The 17,467-nt window shown below is 44.0% G+C and overlaps 1 protein-coding gene across 1 annotated transcript in view; it reads right to left on the reverse strand.

Annotated features, from left to right (window-relative positions):
• Positions 1 to 2,295: 2,295 nt before the first annotated feature.
• Positions 2,296 to 17,467, reverse strand: part of LOC142484862 (uncharacterized) — a 55,643-nt gene continuing 40,471 nt past the window's right edge. Inside the window, exon 6 of the mRNA XM_075584093.1 lies at positions 2,296 to 4,610. Within this exon, the coding sequence (XP_075440208.1) occupies positions 3,181 to 4,610 (1,430 nt within the window). The 3' untranslated portion in view covers positions 2,296 to 3,180. The remainder of the gene's footprint in view (positions 4,611 to 17,467) is intronic.

Below are 17,467 nucleotides of genomic sequence, written 5' to 3' on the forward strand. Positions count from 1 at the left end.
CAGCAAACATCAGGCAACCACTCTAACGCGTTTCCAAATTGGTAGGTAGGGAGAACGTACAGAGACAGTAGGAGGGAATTCTGGTAAGTGCGTCTGCAGCCAGTATTATCCACAGTGCTATTCATACGCTTCTTTAAGGAAGTGTGTCTTAAGGTGGGTCTTAAAGGTGGATAGAGAGGGTGCTAGTTGGGTATTGAGGGGAAGGGCATTCCAGTGGTGTGGGTCAGTCAGTGAAAAAGGTTTAAGGTGGGAGAGGGCTTTAGATACAAAGGGGGTAGAAAGAAGACATCCTTGAGAAGAACGCAAGAGTCTGGATGGTGCATAATGAGTAATTAGGGCTGAGATGTAAGGAGGGGCAGAAGAGTGAAAAGCTTTAAAAATGAGGAGAAGAATGGAGTGTGAGATGCGGGATTTGATCGGAAGCCAGGAGAGGGATTTCAGGAGGGGAGATGCGGAGACAGATCTAGGAAAGAGTACAGTGATTCTGGCAGCAGCGTTTATGATAGATTGTAGGGGAGACTGGTGAGAGGCAGGAAGGCCGGACAGCAGGAGGTTACAGTAATCAAGACGGGAGAGAATGAGGGCCTGAGTCAGAGTTTTAGCAGTCGAGCAACAGATTAAAGGGCGTATCTTAGTTATATTGCGGAGGAGAAAGCGACAAGTTTTAGAAATGTTTTGAATGTGAGGGGCGAATGTGAGAGAGGAATCGAGTGTGACCCCTAGGCAGCGTGCTTGGCTGCTGGGTGAATGATCGTAGTTCCAACAGTAATATGGAAGGAGGTAGTAGGGCCAGGTTTGGGAGGAAGTATGAGGAGCTCTGTTTTAGCCATGTTGAGTTTAAGGCGACAGAGGGCCATCCAGGATTATATAGCAGAGAGACATTCAGAAACTTTGGTTTGTACAGCAGGTGTAAGGTCGGGTGTTGAAAAGTATATGTGTGTGTCGTCAGAATAGGGGTGATAATTAAACCCAAAAGATGTTATTAGGTCACCTAGGGAGAGTGTGTACAGAGAAAAGAGAAGAGGTCCTAGTACAGAGCCATGGGGTACCCCCACAGAGAGATCAATAGAGGAGGAGGAGGTGTTAGCAGAAGAGACACTGAAAGTACGATGGGAGAGGTAGGATGAGATCCAGGATAGAGCTTTGTTCCGAATACCAAGAGTATGGAGAATGTGAAGGAGAAGGGGGTAGTCCACGGTGAGCAGTGCGGAAGCCAGATTGTAGAGGGTCTATGAGAGAATGGGTGTTGACAAAGTGGAGCAACGAGCGAATACAAGACAAGGAGTTTGGAGGCAAAAGGCAGGAGGGAGACAGGTCGATAGTTAGAAAGACAGGTAGGGTCAAGCTTGCTGTTTTTGAGTAATGGTATAACTGTTGCATGTTTGAAGGAGGATGGAAAGGTTCCAGAGCAGAGGGAGGAGTTAAAAATGCGTGTGAGCGTAGGGATTATAGTAGGACCAAGAGGTTTTAGGAGATGGGAGGGAATGGGGTCAAGAGAGCAAGTGGTAGAGGGAGAAAAGACGATCAACAGCGACACATCCTCCTCTGAGACAGTGGAAAAAGAGTCAAGGAAGGCAGGAGGAGAGTTAGGAAGAGGTGTAGGATGGGAGGAAGAAACAGAGGGGATGTTCTGACGTATGGATTCCACCTTTTCCTTAAAATAGTCAGCAAAGTCCTGAGCGGAGATGGAGAAAGGAGGCATATGAGGGTGGTTTGAGTAGAGCATCAAAGACAGGGAACAGTCGGTATGGGTTAGAATTGTGCATGTTAATTAGTGAAGAAAAGTAGGCTTGTTTAGCTTGTGAGAGGGCAGAGTTGAAACAGGATAGCATAAATTTGTAGTGAAGGAAGTCAGCGAGAGTGAGATTTCCTCCAGAGGCGTTCAGAGCGAGTGGAGGAACGCAGCATGCACGTGTGGGAATTTGTGATCCTATACATATTTATATGGGTACTCTCTGCTTCACCTTGTGAGTACACATTGATTTATATTTAGATATAGGATCAACCAATCCAATATTTCCCTGCCCAGTGATTACCGAATTTCTCTTCCCTTTCCTTCCTCAATTATGTTGTGGTAACCGTGTACATTTTTGTTATTTCACCATATCCGTTTCCTTAATCAAAAACTTCATAATGTCAAAATTAGAGAGTTCATGATAATTTGTCAGTATAGCAAAAAGAAAAAGAGAAAAAGGATCAATAAATGATTCTAAATATTCTGAAAGACAAATTTGAAAATGGGCATTTATACTTACCTTATGGTATATCCTTAAAACAGTACCCTTGGACTTATGGTTTGTATTACTCAGTTTATTGATATTTTTTTAAACATTCAATCGAGTAGATTAAATACAATAAAACAAATTTATACATGTGTATATATATGTATTATTTACCATCTGCATCTAAGCCATGTCACGGTGGTATTTGTTTTTTCCTCACATTCATGCAATTGGATATGTACGTGATCATTTATTTACTAAAATCCTATATTGATCTTTCCCAGCATGTCCTGCATGAATGTGCTGTGAACTAGGTATTTGGTTCTAGGCATTATAGTATACATACTTAAAGTTATGTTTTTATATACAGATTATTCCCTCTTTGATATTATGATTTCTTTCATATATCAGAGACAGGAATTACTGTTGTGTAAGTGTGTTCGTCATTATGTATTTTCTTAATAAAGTTTATTGTAATTTACTTACTGGTACTGTAAGGGATCCTTCCGATTGGTCCGGTGATGTTTTTCATGCGGGTGCTTATGCGCCCCCTCATTTTTTGTCCTATTCTTTTTCTTTCCCTCCTTCCTCCCCTCCTTTCCTTTCTTCTTTTCTCTTTCTCCTCTCTTCTCTTCCTTTCTCTTTGTCCCTCCCCCTCCCTCGGGCCGCGCTCACTGCGGGGATCACCGGGAGCCCACGGGTTGCTACTGCGCAAGCGCGTTCACCCGGGACTCCTGTGCACATCCCGCTATGCGCGCGGCAACGGGGAGGGATTTAGGGCTTCTCCTCTCTTCTGGGAGGGGTGCGTGCACACCAGGGTGACATGGATGGTGGCACCAGTATTACTATGCTACTGGTATATTGCCCAACCCTACTTTGAACAATCACATATTTTATCTCAAGTATGAATCCTCATGTGTGTAAAGAGGCTGATCCTCTGTGAAAAGCTTTCTCCACACTATGTACATGTGAAGGGTTTCTCCCCTGTATGAGTCATCTGGTGTCTGAGGAGACTGCTCTTAACTGTGAATTGTTTCCCACACTCTGTACATGTGAATGGTTTCTCCCCTGTATGAGTCATCTGGTGTCTGAGGCTGTGGCTCTTAGTACTGAATTGTTTCCCACACTCTGTACATGTGAATAATTTCTCTCCAGTATGAGTCAACTGGTGACAGAGGAGGCTTTTCTTAAAACTGAATTGTTTCCCACACTCTGCACATGTGAATGGTTTCTCCCCTGTATGAGTCATCTGGTGTATGAGGAGACTGCTCTTAACTGTGAATTGTTTCCCACACTCTGTACATGTGAATGGTTTCTCCCCTGTATGAGTCATCTGGTGTCTGAGGAGGGTTCTCTTAGTACTGAATTGTTTCCCACACTCTGAACATGTGAACGGTTTCTCCCCTGTATGAATCCACTCATGGATGAGGAGCTCTCTCTTCCGAGAAAAGCTTTTACTACACTTTGCACATATGAATGGTTTCTCCCCTGTATGAGTCATCTGGTGTATGCGGAGGTGGCCCTTAGTACTGAATTGTTTCCCACACTCTGTACATGTGAATGGTTTTTCTCCTGTATGAGTCATCGTGTGTTTGAGGAGGTGGCCCTTAGTACTGAATTGTTTCCCACACTCTGAACATGTGAACGGTTTCTCCCCTGTATGAATCCGCTCATGGATGAGGAGATCTGTCTTCTGAGAAAAGCTTTTACTACACTCTGCACATGTGAATGGTTTCTCCCCTGTATGATTCATCGTGTGTCTGAGGAGGTGGCCCTTAGTACTGAATTGTTTCCCACACTCTGAACATGGGAATGGTTTCTCACCTGTATGAATCCGCTCATGGTTGAGGAGCTTTACCTTTGTACAAAAGCTTTTACTACACTCTGTACATGTGAATGGTTTCTCCCCTGTATGAACCCTCTGGTGAATGAGGAGGGTCCTCTTAGTACCTAACTGTTTCCCACACACTGTACAAGTATAAGGAGTCACTGCTGTCTGAATCATCTGGTGTGAAAGAAGTTTCCCCTTCAGTGAGAAACTGCTCCCACCATCTGTACATGTAAAGGTTTGCTCCCTAGTGGGGACACAATGGTGTGTGAGCAGGTCCCTGTCCAGTGAGAAGCTTTTGCCACACTGACAACAGAGAAAAGGCTGGGCACCACGGCTTCTTAAATCTCTCCCATACCTTTTGCTGGACCCATATTTAGAGTCCATCTCTGCTGTGTGCTGTACAAGGTCTGTAAAGTCACCATCATGTGGCACTGGTTCCTTGTATGTGTCTAAAATGTGGCAGGAATCATTGTTTTTTGGCACTTCTGGGCGGCGAGGAGTCAGACAGCTTCTGGATGTATCAGAGCTCAAGTTCTGTTCCTCATTCAGGCCGTTCTCTAACAGAAGTAAACAAAAAAGACAGAACAAATGTTTTCAATCAGTAAATCAAATTACTGAACGCAAATTACAAATCCAAAACACTGAAGAATTTATTTCACCAATACTTAATTAACAAAATATTCTCTTCACCCAGGGTTTTAAAATTGTTGCACATGGACATCCAGTGACCCCTAATGACTGTGGTGGTTCCCGAAGACCTGAAATGTATTTGTAGCAGCTCTCACAGTGAAATCATTGATACATATATAACTTGTATTTATTACTGTATGCATTATTTAAGGATACATGTACATCCTCCAAATAATTAACATTAAAATGTCCATGAGAAGTAAAGTTAAGGAACTCCTGGTCTATCATATTAGTGCGTTAATAATATCAACTAAACCAGACAGCAACCTACTGTATAGTGTAAAGATACTGTAGATGCCCATGTATGTATGTCTTTATTTATATAAGGACCAAAGTGTACTCTGCGCTTTACAGCAGAAACAATACAGTACAGGGAATTATAATACAATAAGTGCAACAAACACAATCAGACAATAGGAACGGAAATCCCTGCCCTGGAGAGCTTACAATCTAAGTGATGCAGTGACTACACTGCCCATGTAATCTTCTGCCATAAGACCCACATAAACTAAACTGCTCCATTTTGTGTAATATTTTGTCAGTCACAAATACTATTCATATAATTTCCCAAGCACGCGGCCTTGGTGTAATATTTGACTCCTCTCTTTCCTTCTCCTCTCACATTCAAAAAAAAAAAAAATGAGCACTGCAGAAAAGAAGAACTGGAGGCAAAAGTAGAAAAAATAAAAGAGAGTTACTGAGACACACAGCCTAAGTTAAAAGAGAAACCTCCAACGCGTTTCTCGCCGTGGGCGCTTTATCAAAGAGTGGTTTCCTGAGGCTAGAGAGTGTCACGTTATAGGCACACCCGTCGGAAACACTATATAGAGCAGTGTATCCCAACTTTTTTTATTTGAAGGAACCCTTGAAGTATTTCGAAAAATCTCGGGGAACCCCTATCTGGCTGACACAATAGGTTCGATTGGGGTAAATCACAAAATTTCACACCTCACAAGACACCTCTATTTCTCACCCTCTACCGATGTATTTCTCTTCCCATCCGTCTCACTCAGTCACTCTCCCACCCTTACGCCTCGCATGTATTTATCGCCTGCGTCTCACTCTTTTCCTTACTCACTCCTGCCCCCCCTCTCACTCGCTTACTCTCACTCCTACCTTCCGTTAATTACCCCACTCTCACTCAATCCACCCTACAAAATACATACCAAAAAACTCCACCCCCAGGGGGAGGGGGGCTGTGGTCAATAGGAGAAACCCCTGAGACTGCTTCAAGGAGCCCCTGGAATCACTGGTCTAGAGAGTGTCACATTGTAGGCACTCCCATCTGGAAACACTGCCTACCTGTATCCCAGGTAGAAACGTACCATGGGAACAAAACAGTCCGGGGGAAATGTAACCACGGAAAGAAGGCAGTATAACTGTGGGGGAGAAATCCAGCAAAAGGACACAATAAAGAATACAATAACAATAAACTTAAATAGACTCATAAGGACAATAAAAATGTAATGAAAAAGCATCAAATTTAAAAATGGATAGGATGTGGAGAGAATAAAATTATTTAAATTAAATAAACTGTAACACCAAATAATATAATAATGTAATAATATACATATAATAAATGTAAACAACTACCTAGGCAAAGAACAATTTGAATCTTGATAAGGGGAATATACAGTTAGGTCCGGAAATAATTGGACACTGATACAAGTTTTATTATTTTGTCGGTGTTCGAAAATAAATTCAAGTTACAGTTAAATAATGAATATGGGCTTAAAGTGCAGTATATCAGCTTTTAATTGAGGGTATTCACATCCAAATTGGAGGAAGGGTCTAGGAATTACATCTCTTTAATATGTAGCCCCCTCTTTTTCAAGGGACCAAAAGTAATTGGACAATTGACTCAAAAGTTGTTTCATGGATAGGTGTGGGCTATTCCTTCGTTATTTCATCATCAATTAAGCAGGTAAAAGGTCTGGAGTTGATTCCAGGTGTGGAATTCACATTTGGAAGCTGTTGCTATGAACCCACAACATGCGGTCAAAGGAGCTCTCAATGCAAGTGAAACAGGGCATCCGTAGGCTGCAAAAAAAAAAAAAGAAAATCCATCAGAGAGATAGCAGGAACATTAGGAGTGGCCAAATCAACAGTTTGGTACATTCGGAGAAAAAAAAAAAAACACACTGGTGAGATCTGCAACACAAAAAGGCCTGGACGTCCACGGAAGACAACAGTGGGGGATGATCGTAGGATCCTTTCCATGGTAAAGAAAAACCCCTTCACAACATCCAGCCAAGTGAAGAACACTCTCCAGGAGGTAGGCATACCATTATCCAAGTCTACCATAAGGAGAAGACTACACGAGAGCAAATACAGAGGGTTCACCACAAGGTGCAAACCATTCATAAACCTCAAGAATAGAAAGCCCAGATTAGACTGCCAAAAAATATCTAAAAAAGCCAGCCCAGTTCTGGAACAGCATTCTTTGGACAGATGAAACCAAGATCAACCTGTGCCAGAATGATGGGAAGAAAAAAGTATGAAGAAGGCTTGGAACGGCTCATTATCCGAAGAATACCACATCATCTGTAAAACACGGTGGAGGCAGTGTGATGGCATGGGCATGCATGGCTTCCAGTGGCACTGGGTCACTAGTGTTTCTTGATGATGTGACAGAAGACAGAAGCAGCCGGATTAATTCTGAAGGGTATAGGGATATATTGTCTGCTCAGATTCAGCGAAGTTGATTGGACGGCGCTTCATTTTACAGATGGACAATGACCCAAAACATACTGCGAAAGCAACCCAGGAGTTTTTTAAGGCAAAGAAGTGGAATATTCTGCAATGGCCGAGTCAATCACCTGATCTCAACCCGATCGAGCATGCATTTCACGTGCTGAAGACAAAACGTACGGCAGAAAGACCCACAAACAAACAACAACTGAAGACAGCTGCAGTAAAGGCCTGGCAAAGCATCACAAAGAAGGAAATCCAGCGTTTGGTGATGTCCATGCGTTCCAGACTTCAAGCAGTCATTGCATGTATTGTATATCTTTTTTTATATAGCGCCAAAAAAGTACATAGCGCTTCACAGTAGTAATACGTGTTGTAATCATATAAATAACAAATAATATATAAATAACAGGTCATGGGAATAAGTGCTTCAGACATAAAAGTAACATTAAGGAAGAGGAGTCTCTACTCCGAGGTGCTAACAATCTAATTGGTAGGTAGGGAGAACATACAGAGACAGTAGGAGGGTACTCCAGTAAGTGCGTCTGCAGGGGGCCAAGCTTTATGTATCATGTGTCGAGGATTATCCACAGTGCTATTCATATGCTTCTTTAAGCAAATGTGTCTTAAGGTGAATAGAGAGGGTGCTAGTCGGGTATTGAGGGGAAGGGCATTCCAGAGGTGCGGGGCAGTCAGTGAGAAAGGTTTAAGGCGGGAGAGGGCTTTAGATACAAAGGGGGTAGAAAGAAGACATCCTTGAGAAGAATGCAAGCGTCGGGATGGTGCATAGCGAGAAATTAAGGCTGAGATGTAAGGCGGGGCAGAAGAGTGTAAAGTTTTAAAAGTGAGGAGGAGAATTGAGTGAGAGATGCGGGATTTGATCAGAAGCCAGGAGAGGGATTTCAGGAGGGGAGACGCGGAGACAGTTTTAGCAGTCGAGTAACAGAGGAAAGGGCGTATCTTTGTGATATTGCGGAGGAAAAAGCGACAAGTTTTAGAAATGTTTTGAATGTGAGAGGCGAATGTGAGAGAGGAATAGAGTGTGGCCCTAGGCAGCGTTCTTGGGCTACTGGGTGAATGATCGTATTTTCAACAGTAATGTGGAAGGAGGTAGTAAGGCAAGCTTTGGGAGGAAGTATAAGGAGCTCTGTTTTTGTCATGTTAAGTTTCAGTCTGCGGATGGCCATCCAGGATGATATTCCAGAGAGACATTCAGAAACTTTGGTCTGTATAGCAGGTGTAAGGTCAGGGGTTGAAATGTAAATTTGTGTGTCGTCAGCATAGAGGTGATATTTAAACCCAAAAGATGTGATTAGGTCACCTAGAGAGAGTGTGTAAAGAGAAAAGAGAAGGGGTCCCAGGACAGAGCCCTGGGGTACCCCCACAGAGAGATCGATAGAGGAGGTGTTAGCAAAAGAGACACTGAAAGTACGATGGGAGAGGTAAGAGGAGATCCAGGATAGAGCTTTGTTACGAATACCAAAAGTATGGAGAATGTGGAGGAGAAGAGGGTGGTCCACTGTGTCAAATGCTGCAGAGAGGTCGAGTAATATGAGCAGAGTGTAATGACTTCTGTCTTTGGAAGCATGAATGTCATCGGTTATTTTAGTGAGTGCTGTTTCAGTTGAGTGAGCAGTGCGGAAGCCTGATTGTAGAGAGTCTAGAAGAGAATAGGTGTTGAGAAAGTGTAGCAATCGAGAGAGTACAAGACGTTCAAGGAGTTTGGAGTCAAGCTTGCTGTTTTTGAGTAATGGTATAACGGTTGCATGCTTCATGGAGGATGGAAAGGTACCAGAGTAGAGGGAAGAGTTAAAAATCTGTGTGAGCATAGGGATTATAGAAGAAGCAAGAGGTTTTAGGAGATGGGAAGGAATGGGATCAAGAGGGCAGGTGGTAGAGGGAGAAGAGGAGATCAGTAGTGACACATCCTCCTCTGAGATACTGTCCCGGCCGAGCCTAACAAAAGACGGGAGCTGGCCGGGATCTCAACGGGCAGGTTGCGGAAAGTTGCGGGTACGTTCCCGCGCTTCAATAGATAAGCGCTATGGCGCTTTCTATTGAAAGCGCCCGAGGCGCGGGAAAGCGGCCGCGAACCTGCCCGGTTTTCGTCAGGAGACGGCCGCACGGCGCCCGCGTTTTTTTTTTTTAACCGCGGTGGCGGTCGCTTTAGAGTCAGCTTGGCCACCACTGTAGCAGAAAAAGAGTCAAGAAAGACAGGAGGAGAGTTGGGAAGCATTGTGGGATGGGAGGAGGCAACAGATGGGATGTTCTGACGTATGGATTCCACCTTTTCCTTAAAAAAGTCAGCAAAGTCCTGAGGTGAGATGGAGGAAGAAGAGGAGGCAGCCGAGGGTGGTCTGAATAGAGAGTCAAGACAGAAAAGAGTCGGCGTGGGTTAGACTTGTGCGTGTTGATTAGTGATGAAAAGTAGGTTTGTTTAGCCTGAGAGAGGGCAGATTTGAAACAGGACAGCATACATTTGTAGTGAAGGAAGTCTGCGAGCGTATGAGACTTCCTCCAGAGACGTTCAGAGGAGCGAGTGGAGGAACGCAGCATGCGTGTGTGGGAATTTAGCCAGGGCCTGGGGTTAGAAGGGCGGGTGCGACAGAGAGAAAGAGAAGCATGTAGATCAAGACAGGAGGATAAAGCAGAGTTGTAGTTCCTGACCAGGTTGTCAGGATCCGAGGCAGAACTGAGAGAGGAGAGGGAGGAGTGTAAAGTGGAATCAAAAGCTGGTAGGTTAATAGAGCGCAGGTTTCTGCAAAAACGAGGGCTAGATGGAGATTGAGATGGAGAGGGAGAGAAGCGAGAGAGAGAAAATGAGATGAGGTGATGGTCAGAGAAAGGAAAAGGAGAAATGGAGAAATCGGTGAGAAAAGTTTTGCATGCAAAGGATTCTCAACAAAGTATTAAAAATGAACATTTTATTTATGATTGTGTTAATTTGTCCAATTACATTTGAGCCCCTGAAATAAGGGGACTGTGAATGAAAATGGTTACAATTCCTAAACGTTTCATACGATATTTTTGTTCAACCCCTTGAATTAAAGCTGAAAGTTCATTTAAAGTTGTTTAATTTAAAATCCATTGTGGTAGCTAGCGTACAGAGCCAAAATTATGAAAATGGTGTCAGTGTCCAATTATTTCCGGACCCAACTGTACATAGTTACATAGTAGAGGAGGTTGAAAAAAGACGTACATCCATCAAGTTCAACCTATGCTAAATTTAGACAACAGATACTTTATTCTATATCTATACTTACTTATTGATCCAGAGGAAGGCAAACAAAAAACCCCACTAAGGGGAAAATTTAATTCCTTCCTGACTCCAAGAATTGGCAATTGGATTAATCCCTGGATCAACATCCTTCCCATGTAAGAATAAGATGTAAATAAACAAACCGCACTGAGAAAATTGCCACAGTAAGGATACAATACTACTTATCAAATGTGACTAGAGAGAGACACATATGTATCTCTGTGGACGGACGTTCACAGAGGTACGCAATTAGGAGGCTTTATAACGTGAAATTATAATAGGCTTTATTGTGCCTGTTCCTCTTCATCAGGAAAATTATCCAAACACAGGGGGGGGAACAAAGCTTCCATTCACTTGGAAGTAATTCTAGTGAAAACACTATGCAACCAATTCACATCTCCCTAGTCAAGCATTTCTTCCCAGCCCCAAACATAGCATGAAAATAAGCAGATACAGTATAAGCAGTCTCTTAATCATGAAAGTCTTATTTGTTTATCAGCTGTAGAGTAAGCTTCTCTGCTCTCCTGGAACCGCACTGAGCGTGCACAGAAAATCAGCATCCAGGTTTAGAAGTCTTATTTGGGCCTTGTGTCTTGAAAGCAGCTCTGCTAACTTTGGCAGAGCTCAAAACAAGTGTGTCTCCAAGTTCAGCTCAGGTGTCAGCTAAAGAGTTCTCACTTCCTGTTTGAACAGACAGGCTTTTGTAAGCCATCTCAATCAGGCAGGTGGTGTTTAGTAATTAACTACCAGAAGTTAACCACCACACTGCTAGATTAAAGGCACATTACTGAACAGGGATAAGTCCCCTGTTACATACCTCCCCTGTTTGTGGGAAGCTCGGGCTTACCACGGCCAAAGCCCATCCTTCCACTCTCATTCGAGATCTTTCTGTGACTTGAATGAGAGTGCATGGAGGAAGAGAACCTTCTGTCACGCTGGGATTGGAGCCCTTTCTCCAGTTTATTTTTGTCTCCTCCCGAAGGTGCTTGAGATCAGCACTCCTCAGTCGCTCGAGGACTTTTTCCACGTAAAGTCTTCTTATTGCTTGCGCGGTCTTGAGATTTCTGTTGCGTCGGGCACTCCTCTTTTTGTAGACAAAGTGTATGGCAACAGTTGTAGAGCAGTTAGGACTAGCCCTTGGAGTTTTCTGCTCTTGAAGCGGTCTTTCTGCAGCTTCTCCACACCACGGAGACACCAGTTCAGCTTCTTCAGCTAAGGATTCTGCACTCCTACCTCTGTTTGTTGCCTGTTGGTCAGCTGTAGGTTTGGCTAGTGCTTTCTTTGGTGGCTCAAACTTCGTATTTTTGTTTTTTTGTTTCAATTTTTTTTATTAGGCAGATATGACATTACAGGGTATAGATAATACAAACAGTAAGCCCGCCTAATACACATTTTTTTTTTCTTAACTGGGAAGAAAAGAGGAAAGGCTCAACGTCTCCTTGACCATATGTGGTCCAACGGGGCGGTGCGAGCATGGAAACAGAGAGGGGATAGAGAAGAGAGGGGGGGTGGGGTGGGGGGGGGGGGGTGGGGAGGGTGTAATGGGGAAAGGTCTTATTCCCTAGCTTCTTGGCAGTTCTGGTTTGGATCTTGGTGTCCATTGGGTCTCTGATCTGTTAAGGGGTGTTTCGTCTTAGGAGCGCCATGTGGGTGTACCATGGATCCCAAATATTAGTGAATGAGGTAGAGGACCTTTTAAGGAAAGCCGACAATTTCTCCATGTCCATTACTTCTTGCACCCTTTTTATTATTGTTTGTTTGGAGGGGGGAGACACTTTCTTCCAGGCGGCAGCCACCGCACATCTGGCCGCCGTAAGAATAAAGGAGACTAATTTTCCTGTTGGCCGGTCCAGATAGTCTAGTGGCCTGGCCAGCAGGTAGGTCAGCGGTTCAATGGGTATTGTGAGGTCTGTGACCTCCTCTATTAATTTTTGTGTCGTTTCCCAGTATTTTTGAATTTCCGGACATGTCCACCAAATGTGGGCCATGTCCCCCTTTTGACCGCAGCCTCTCCAGCATAGATCGGATGCCAGGGGGTAGATTTGATTTAGTCTGGCTGGGGTAAGATACCAGCGGAACATTATTTTGTAAATATTTTCTCTGATTGTGGTACATATAGAAGTTCCTGAGGCATTTTCCCAAATACTTTCCCAGTCCTCTCGGTCTATAACTATGTCCAATTCTGCTGCCCAATGCAGCATATAGTCATGTGTGGGGGCTTCTGTGCCCCTCTCTAGCTCCGCGCATATTTGTGTTATTAGACCTTTCTGGTGAGCTGTTTCTCTGCAGAGCCGCTCGAAACCTGTGAGAGGGGGAAATTTCAATGTTGGGGATATTGTTTGGATAAAGTGTCGAATTTGTAAATACTTGAACACGTTCAGTCCTATTATTCCATATTTGGCTTGTATGTTTTGATAGCTCAGGAACTCCCCGAAGCTCAAGAGGTCGGCAATCACCTTGACGTTTTTGGTTTGAAATTGGTCAAATTGTCTGGGCTCACAGCCAGGTGGGAATTTCGGATTTTTGTGAATCGGTATAAGTTGAGATTGTGGTGTTGTGAGCTTGTACTTGAGTTTGCTTTTCGTCCAGGTCTCCCATGTGTGTCTCATTGGGCCTAGTTTAAATTTGCTATTCTGCATGTCCTCCTTGCTCAGGGACCAAAGGCAAGCCGGCAGTGAAGGCGTTCCGGCATATTGTGTTTCAATATCCAGCCAACAATATTGGTTTGGGTTTGCGTTCCAGACTACCACCTGTCGCAGTTGGGCGGCTAGGTAGTATTTTGTGATGTCTGGGACTCCCAGTCCTCCTCTCCCCCTTGAGGCCAAGAGAACTGTTCTAGGGACTCTAGGTTTTTTACCTTGCCAAATAAAGTGGAAGATTAGTTTTTGGATATTTTTTAGTTCCGAGCCAGGGATGTGGACCGGGAGAGTCTGGAAGTAGTATAGTAATCTAGGGAGTATGTTCATTTTAACCGAGACCATTCTCCCCATCCATGATATTTGATAACCTCCCCATTTTTCTAAATCTTGTTTGATTTTATGGAATAAGGTCGGATAGTTATGTTGGTATAGGGATTGGTAGTTCCTCGATATCTTAACCCCCAAGTATTTGATACAGGAGGAGCTCCAACGGTAATTGAAGTTTAGTTTGAGGAGTTTCACCTCTGGCTCTGGCAGACTTAGATTTAGGGCTTCTGACTTATCATTGTTTATTTTGTATCCTGAGATTTTTCCAAAATCCCGGAGTTCTTTTTGAAGGTTGGGTAGGGAGATTTGGGGTTTGGAAAGGGTTAGTATGACATCATCCGCGAATAGGGAGATTTTATGCTGCCTGTTTCCAATTTCTATTCCTTGGATGTCCGTATTGAGTCGTATTGCTGATGCTAGTGGTTCTATCGTTAGCGCAAAGAGGAGAGGAGATAGAGGGCATCCCTGTCGAGTCCCATTTGTTATCTCGAATCTGTGGTTATTGCCCCCTGGTAGTTTCACTGTGGCTGACGGGTTTTGATATAGTCTACGGACCCCCTCTAAGTATGCGTCTTTAAAGCCAAATTTGCGCATAGTCTGGTCCAAAAATTGCCAGTTTATTCTATCGAACGCCTTCTCTGCGTCCAGGCTTAACAGGAGTGCTTTGGTGCCTGTGAGGTGAACATGGTCAATGATATTAATTATTTTTCGGGTATTGTCTGAGGCTTGTCTCCCCGCGACAAATCCTACTTGGTCGATATTAATTAACCTCGGTAATATTGGGTTTAGCCTATTTGCCAAAATTTTGCTATATAGTTTGAGATCACTATTGAGGAGGGAGATTGGACGGTAGCTTCCACATTGCATCGGGTCTCTGCCATCCTTATGTATTATAGCCAAATTGGCTAGAGACATTGTTGGGGGGATTTGATTCCCTTCCATAAAATAATTGAATATTTTTAGTAGATGCGTGGATAGGGTTGGCAAGAACCTTTTATAGTAAATATTTGTGAAACCGTCAGGGCCAGGAGACTTAGTAAGCTTTAGTGATTTGACCGCCTCTTCCAGTTCCTCTTTTGAGATCTCAGCATTGAGGACTGTGTTTTCCTCCTCCGTCAGTGAGGGGAGTTGGCATTTATTTAAATATTGAGTTATAGATTCTGACGCTATCGGTACAGGTCGGCCGTTTTTAGCTCTCAAATTGTATAGTTCTGTGTAATATCTTGTGAATTCCGCTGCAATCTTGCTTTCACTATATTGAATCTCACCAGACTTACTCTTGATCGCCGTTATTTGGGATCTTTTTTGTATCCCTCTTAATTTACTAGCTAAGAGTCTGTCAGCTTTGTTGCCTTTGTCATAGTATAGTTGTTTGGTCCATTTGAGGGCCTTTTCAACGTCCTCCAGCTGGGTTTGTCTAAGCTTTGTTCTAGCATCTATTAATGACTTGTATATTTTTTTTGAGGGATGTGCTTTATGAGCTTGCTCTATTGCTTTTATGCTTTCTGCGAGTTCTTTGATTAGCGCTTGGCGGGCTTTTTTCCTGTGGGATGCGATGGAAATAAATTTCCCTCTGATAGTTGCCTTATGGGCTTCCCATAGGATTGCTGGAGAGGAGACTGTTCCCATATTGAGGGAGAAATAGTCCTTAAGTGAGGATCTGACTTCTCTCTCGATCTCTGGGTGATTTAGTAGTGAGTCGTTCAGTCTCCAGGTGTACGTTGTTGTTTTTTCAAAGGGGACTGACAGAGTCAAGGTGACCGGGGCATGGTCTGACCATGTGATTGAGCCAATGTCTGATTCTATGGCTGCCGCCATCACATTTTTGGTGGTCAAGATGTGGTCTATTCGAGAGTAAGTCTGGTGAGGTGCTGAGTAGAATGTGTAGTCTCTCTGGCCCTGATGTTGGGTTCTCCAGACATCCACCAGTGAGAATTCGCTCATGATTTCCCTGAACCTTTTCCCCTTGATCTGGGAGTGGGTTTTGCGGGGGGGGCCCATGTTGGTTGATCTGTCCTCGGTAGGGTTTAAGACCATATTAAAGTCTCCTCCCACTATCATCGATGACAGATATCCCGGGTCAACACCCTCGAGAACAGCTTGTAAAAACTCTGTTTGGTTCTCGTTTGGGGCGTATACATTGATCAGGACGATTGCCGAGCCCGCTAGGGAGCCATATACCATTAGGAATCTACCCTCTGGGTCCATTGTTGTTCTGACATGATTAAATGGGGTGCCTTGTCTGATAAGGATGGCCACACCCCTCTTCTTACTACTAAATGATGCAAAAAAGCAGGTCGGGAATATTTTTTTGAATAAATTTGGGGGGTCCTGTGATGTGAAGTGGGTCTCCTGTAGGAATAGGATGTCTCCCCCTGTTTTTTTCATATCGTTGAGTGCAAGTCTCCGTTTTCTATTATTTTGGAGCCCCTTAACATTCAGCGAGCAGATTTTTATTGGGGCTGTGGATGTCATTGTGATTTTGTTGTGGCTTGAGGACTCAGGATCTCCCCCTTCCCACTGGAGGGGATCTTGCTTTTATGTCCTAGGTATGTATTACTTCGGAAGCTGCTTTGTTTATGGGGTAGGGATGTGTCTTGTCTATATTTTCTTTGGTAGTTGTTTGTGTGGTGCCAAGGAAGGGGGGGAGGGGGGGGGGAATGAGGGGGAGGGAGGGTGGTTAAAGATCCGCTGGGACAGAGTCAGCGGATAGAGAGCAGATAGGATTAGGGCCTTTTCAGGTCCTAATATTGTGTTGCCAGACCTAGTGAAGGCCGGCATTTGGGCAGATGTGCCCATCTAGGGAGGTTCCGGCACCAGTGACCGGCGTGCAACCGAGGGGTCCAGACCCTAGGTTGCTAGTGTGTTGCGCTTTCCCTTTTTCTGTCGTCATGTTTCGGTTTTAGGCTGCGTCGTGTTTTACTTGTATGGGGGGGGGGGGGGGTGGGTAGTGAAAGGGAAAGAAAAAAAGAAAAAGGGGGGAGGGTGAGCACCCAAAGAGACGTTCAGGTTGTGAGTGTTGAAGTCGCTGACGCTGGTTGTATGGCTCGGGTTATTTTACCATTTTGGTGAGGTATATAAGGGTGCGTATTTCTCTGTTGGTTACTTAGGGCCGGTTGGCAGCGTTCTACTGGGGCGGTGGGGGGCGGGGAGCACAGGGGCGGGTGGTGAGGGTAGGACGGGGGGGGGGGAGTTGAGGGTGGGGGGCGTCCTAACTTTCTTTCTTCTCTATGTTGGTAGTTATGGGTTAGGTCTGCCTTTTATTGGATCTGTATGTGCTGTGTGTAGTTTCCTAAACACAGCCCATACTAGTACACAATCAGTTTTCTGGTTTAACATATACAGACGGATGTGCCTGGTAGGTAACATAGTAAACCTGCGTTGATCTACATCTCGTTATTGTCATGACATGCAATACATTTGGTCTGCTTGTTTAAACATTGCGATATAACCCTGGTATATAATGTTTCAAATCTACCTTAACATAGATAACAATATGGGTCTGACACGGAATACAACTTCGTCGCGCGAGCGCCTCCTGATCTTTGATCCTGAGGTATGTTATAGCAAGCCTGGGTTAACCTATTTTATTGGGTCTGTATGCATTGTGTGTAGTATCATATACGTTGTCTATTATTAGTACACAATCAGCTTTCTGGTTAACATATACAGAGAAATGTTCCTGTTAGGTTACATAGTAAGCCTGCCTTAACCTACACATCGTTATTGTCATGGCATGTAATACATCGGCATGTAATACATGTTTCTACATAGTTACGTGATCCTGGCATTTTATATATCAAATCTA

Source organism: Ascaphus truei, unplaced genomic scaffold (assembly GCF_040206685.1).
Source record: "Ascaphus truei isolate aAscTru1 unplaced genomic scaffold, aAscTru1.hap1 HAP1_SCAFFOLD_446, whole genome shotgun sequence".
NCBI classification, from domain to species: domain Eukaryota; kingdom Metazoa; phylum Chordata; class Amphibia; order Anura; family Ascaphidae; genus Ascaphus; species Ascaphus truei.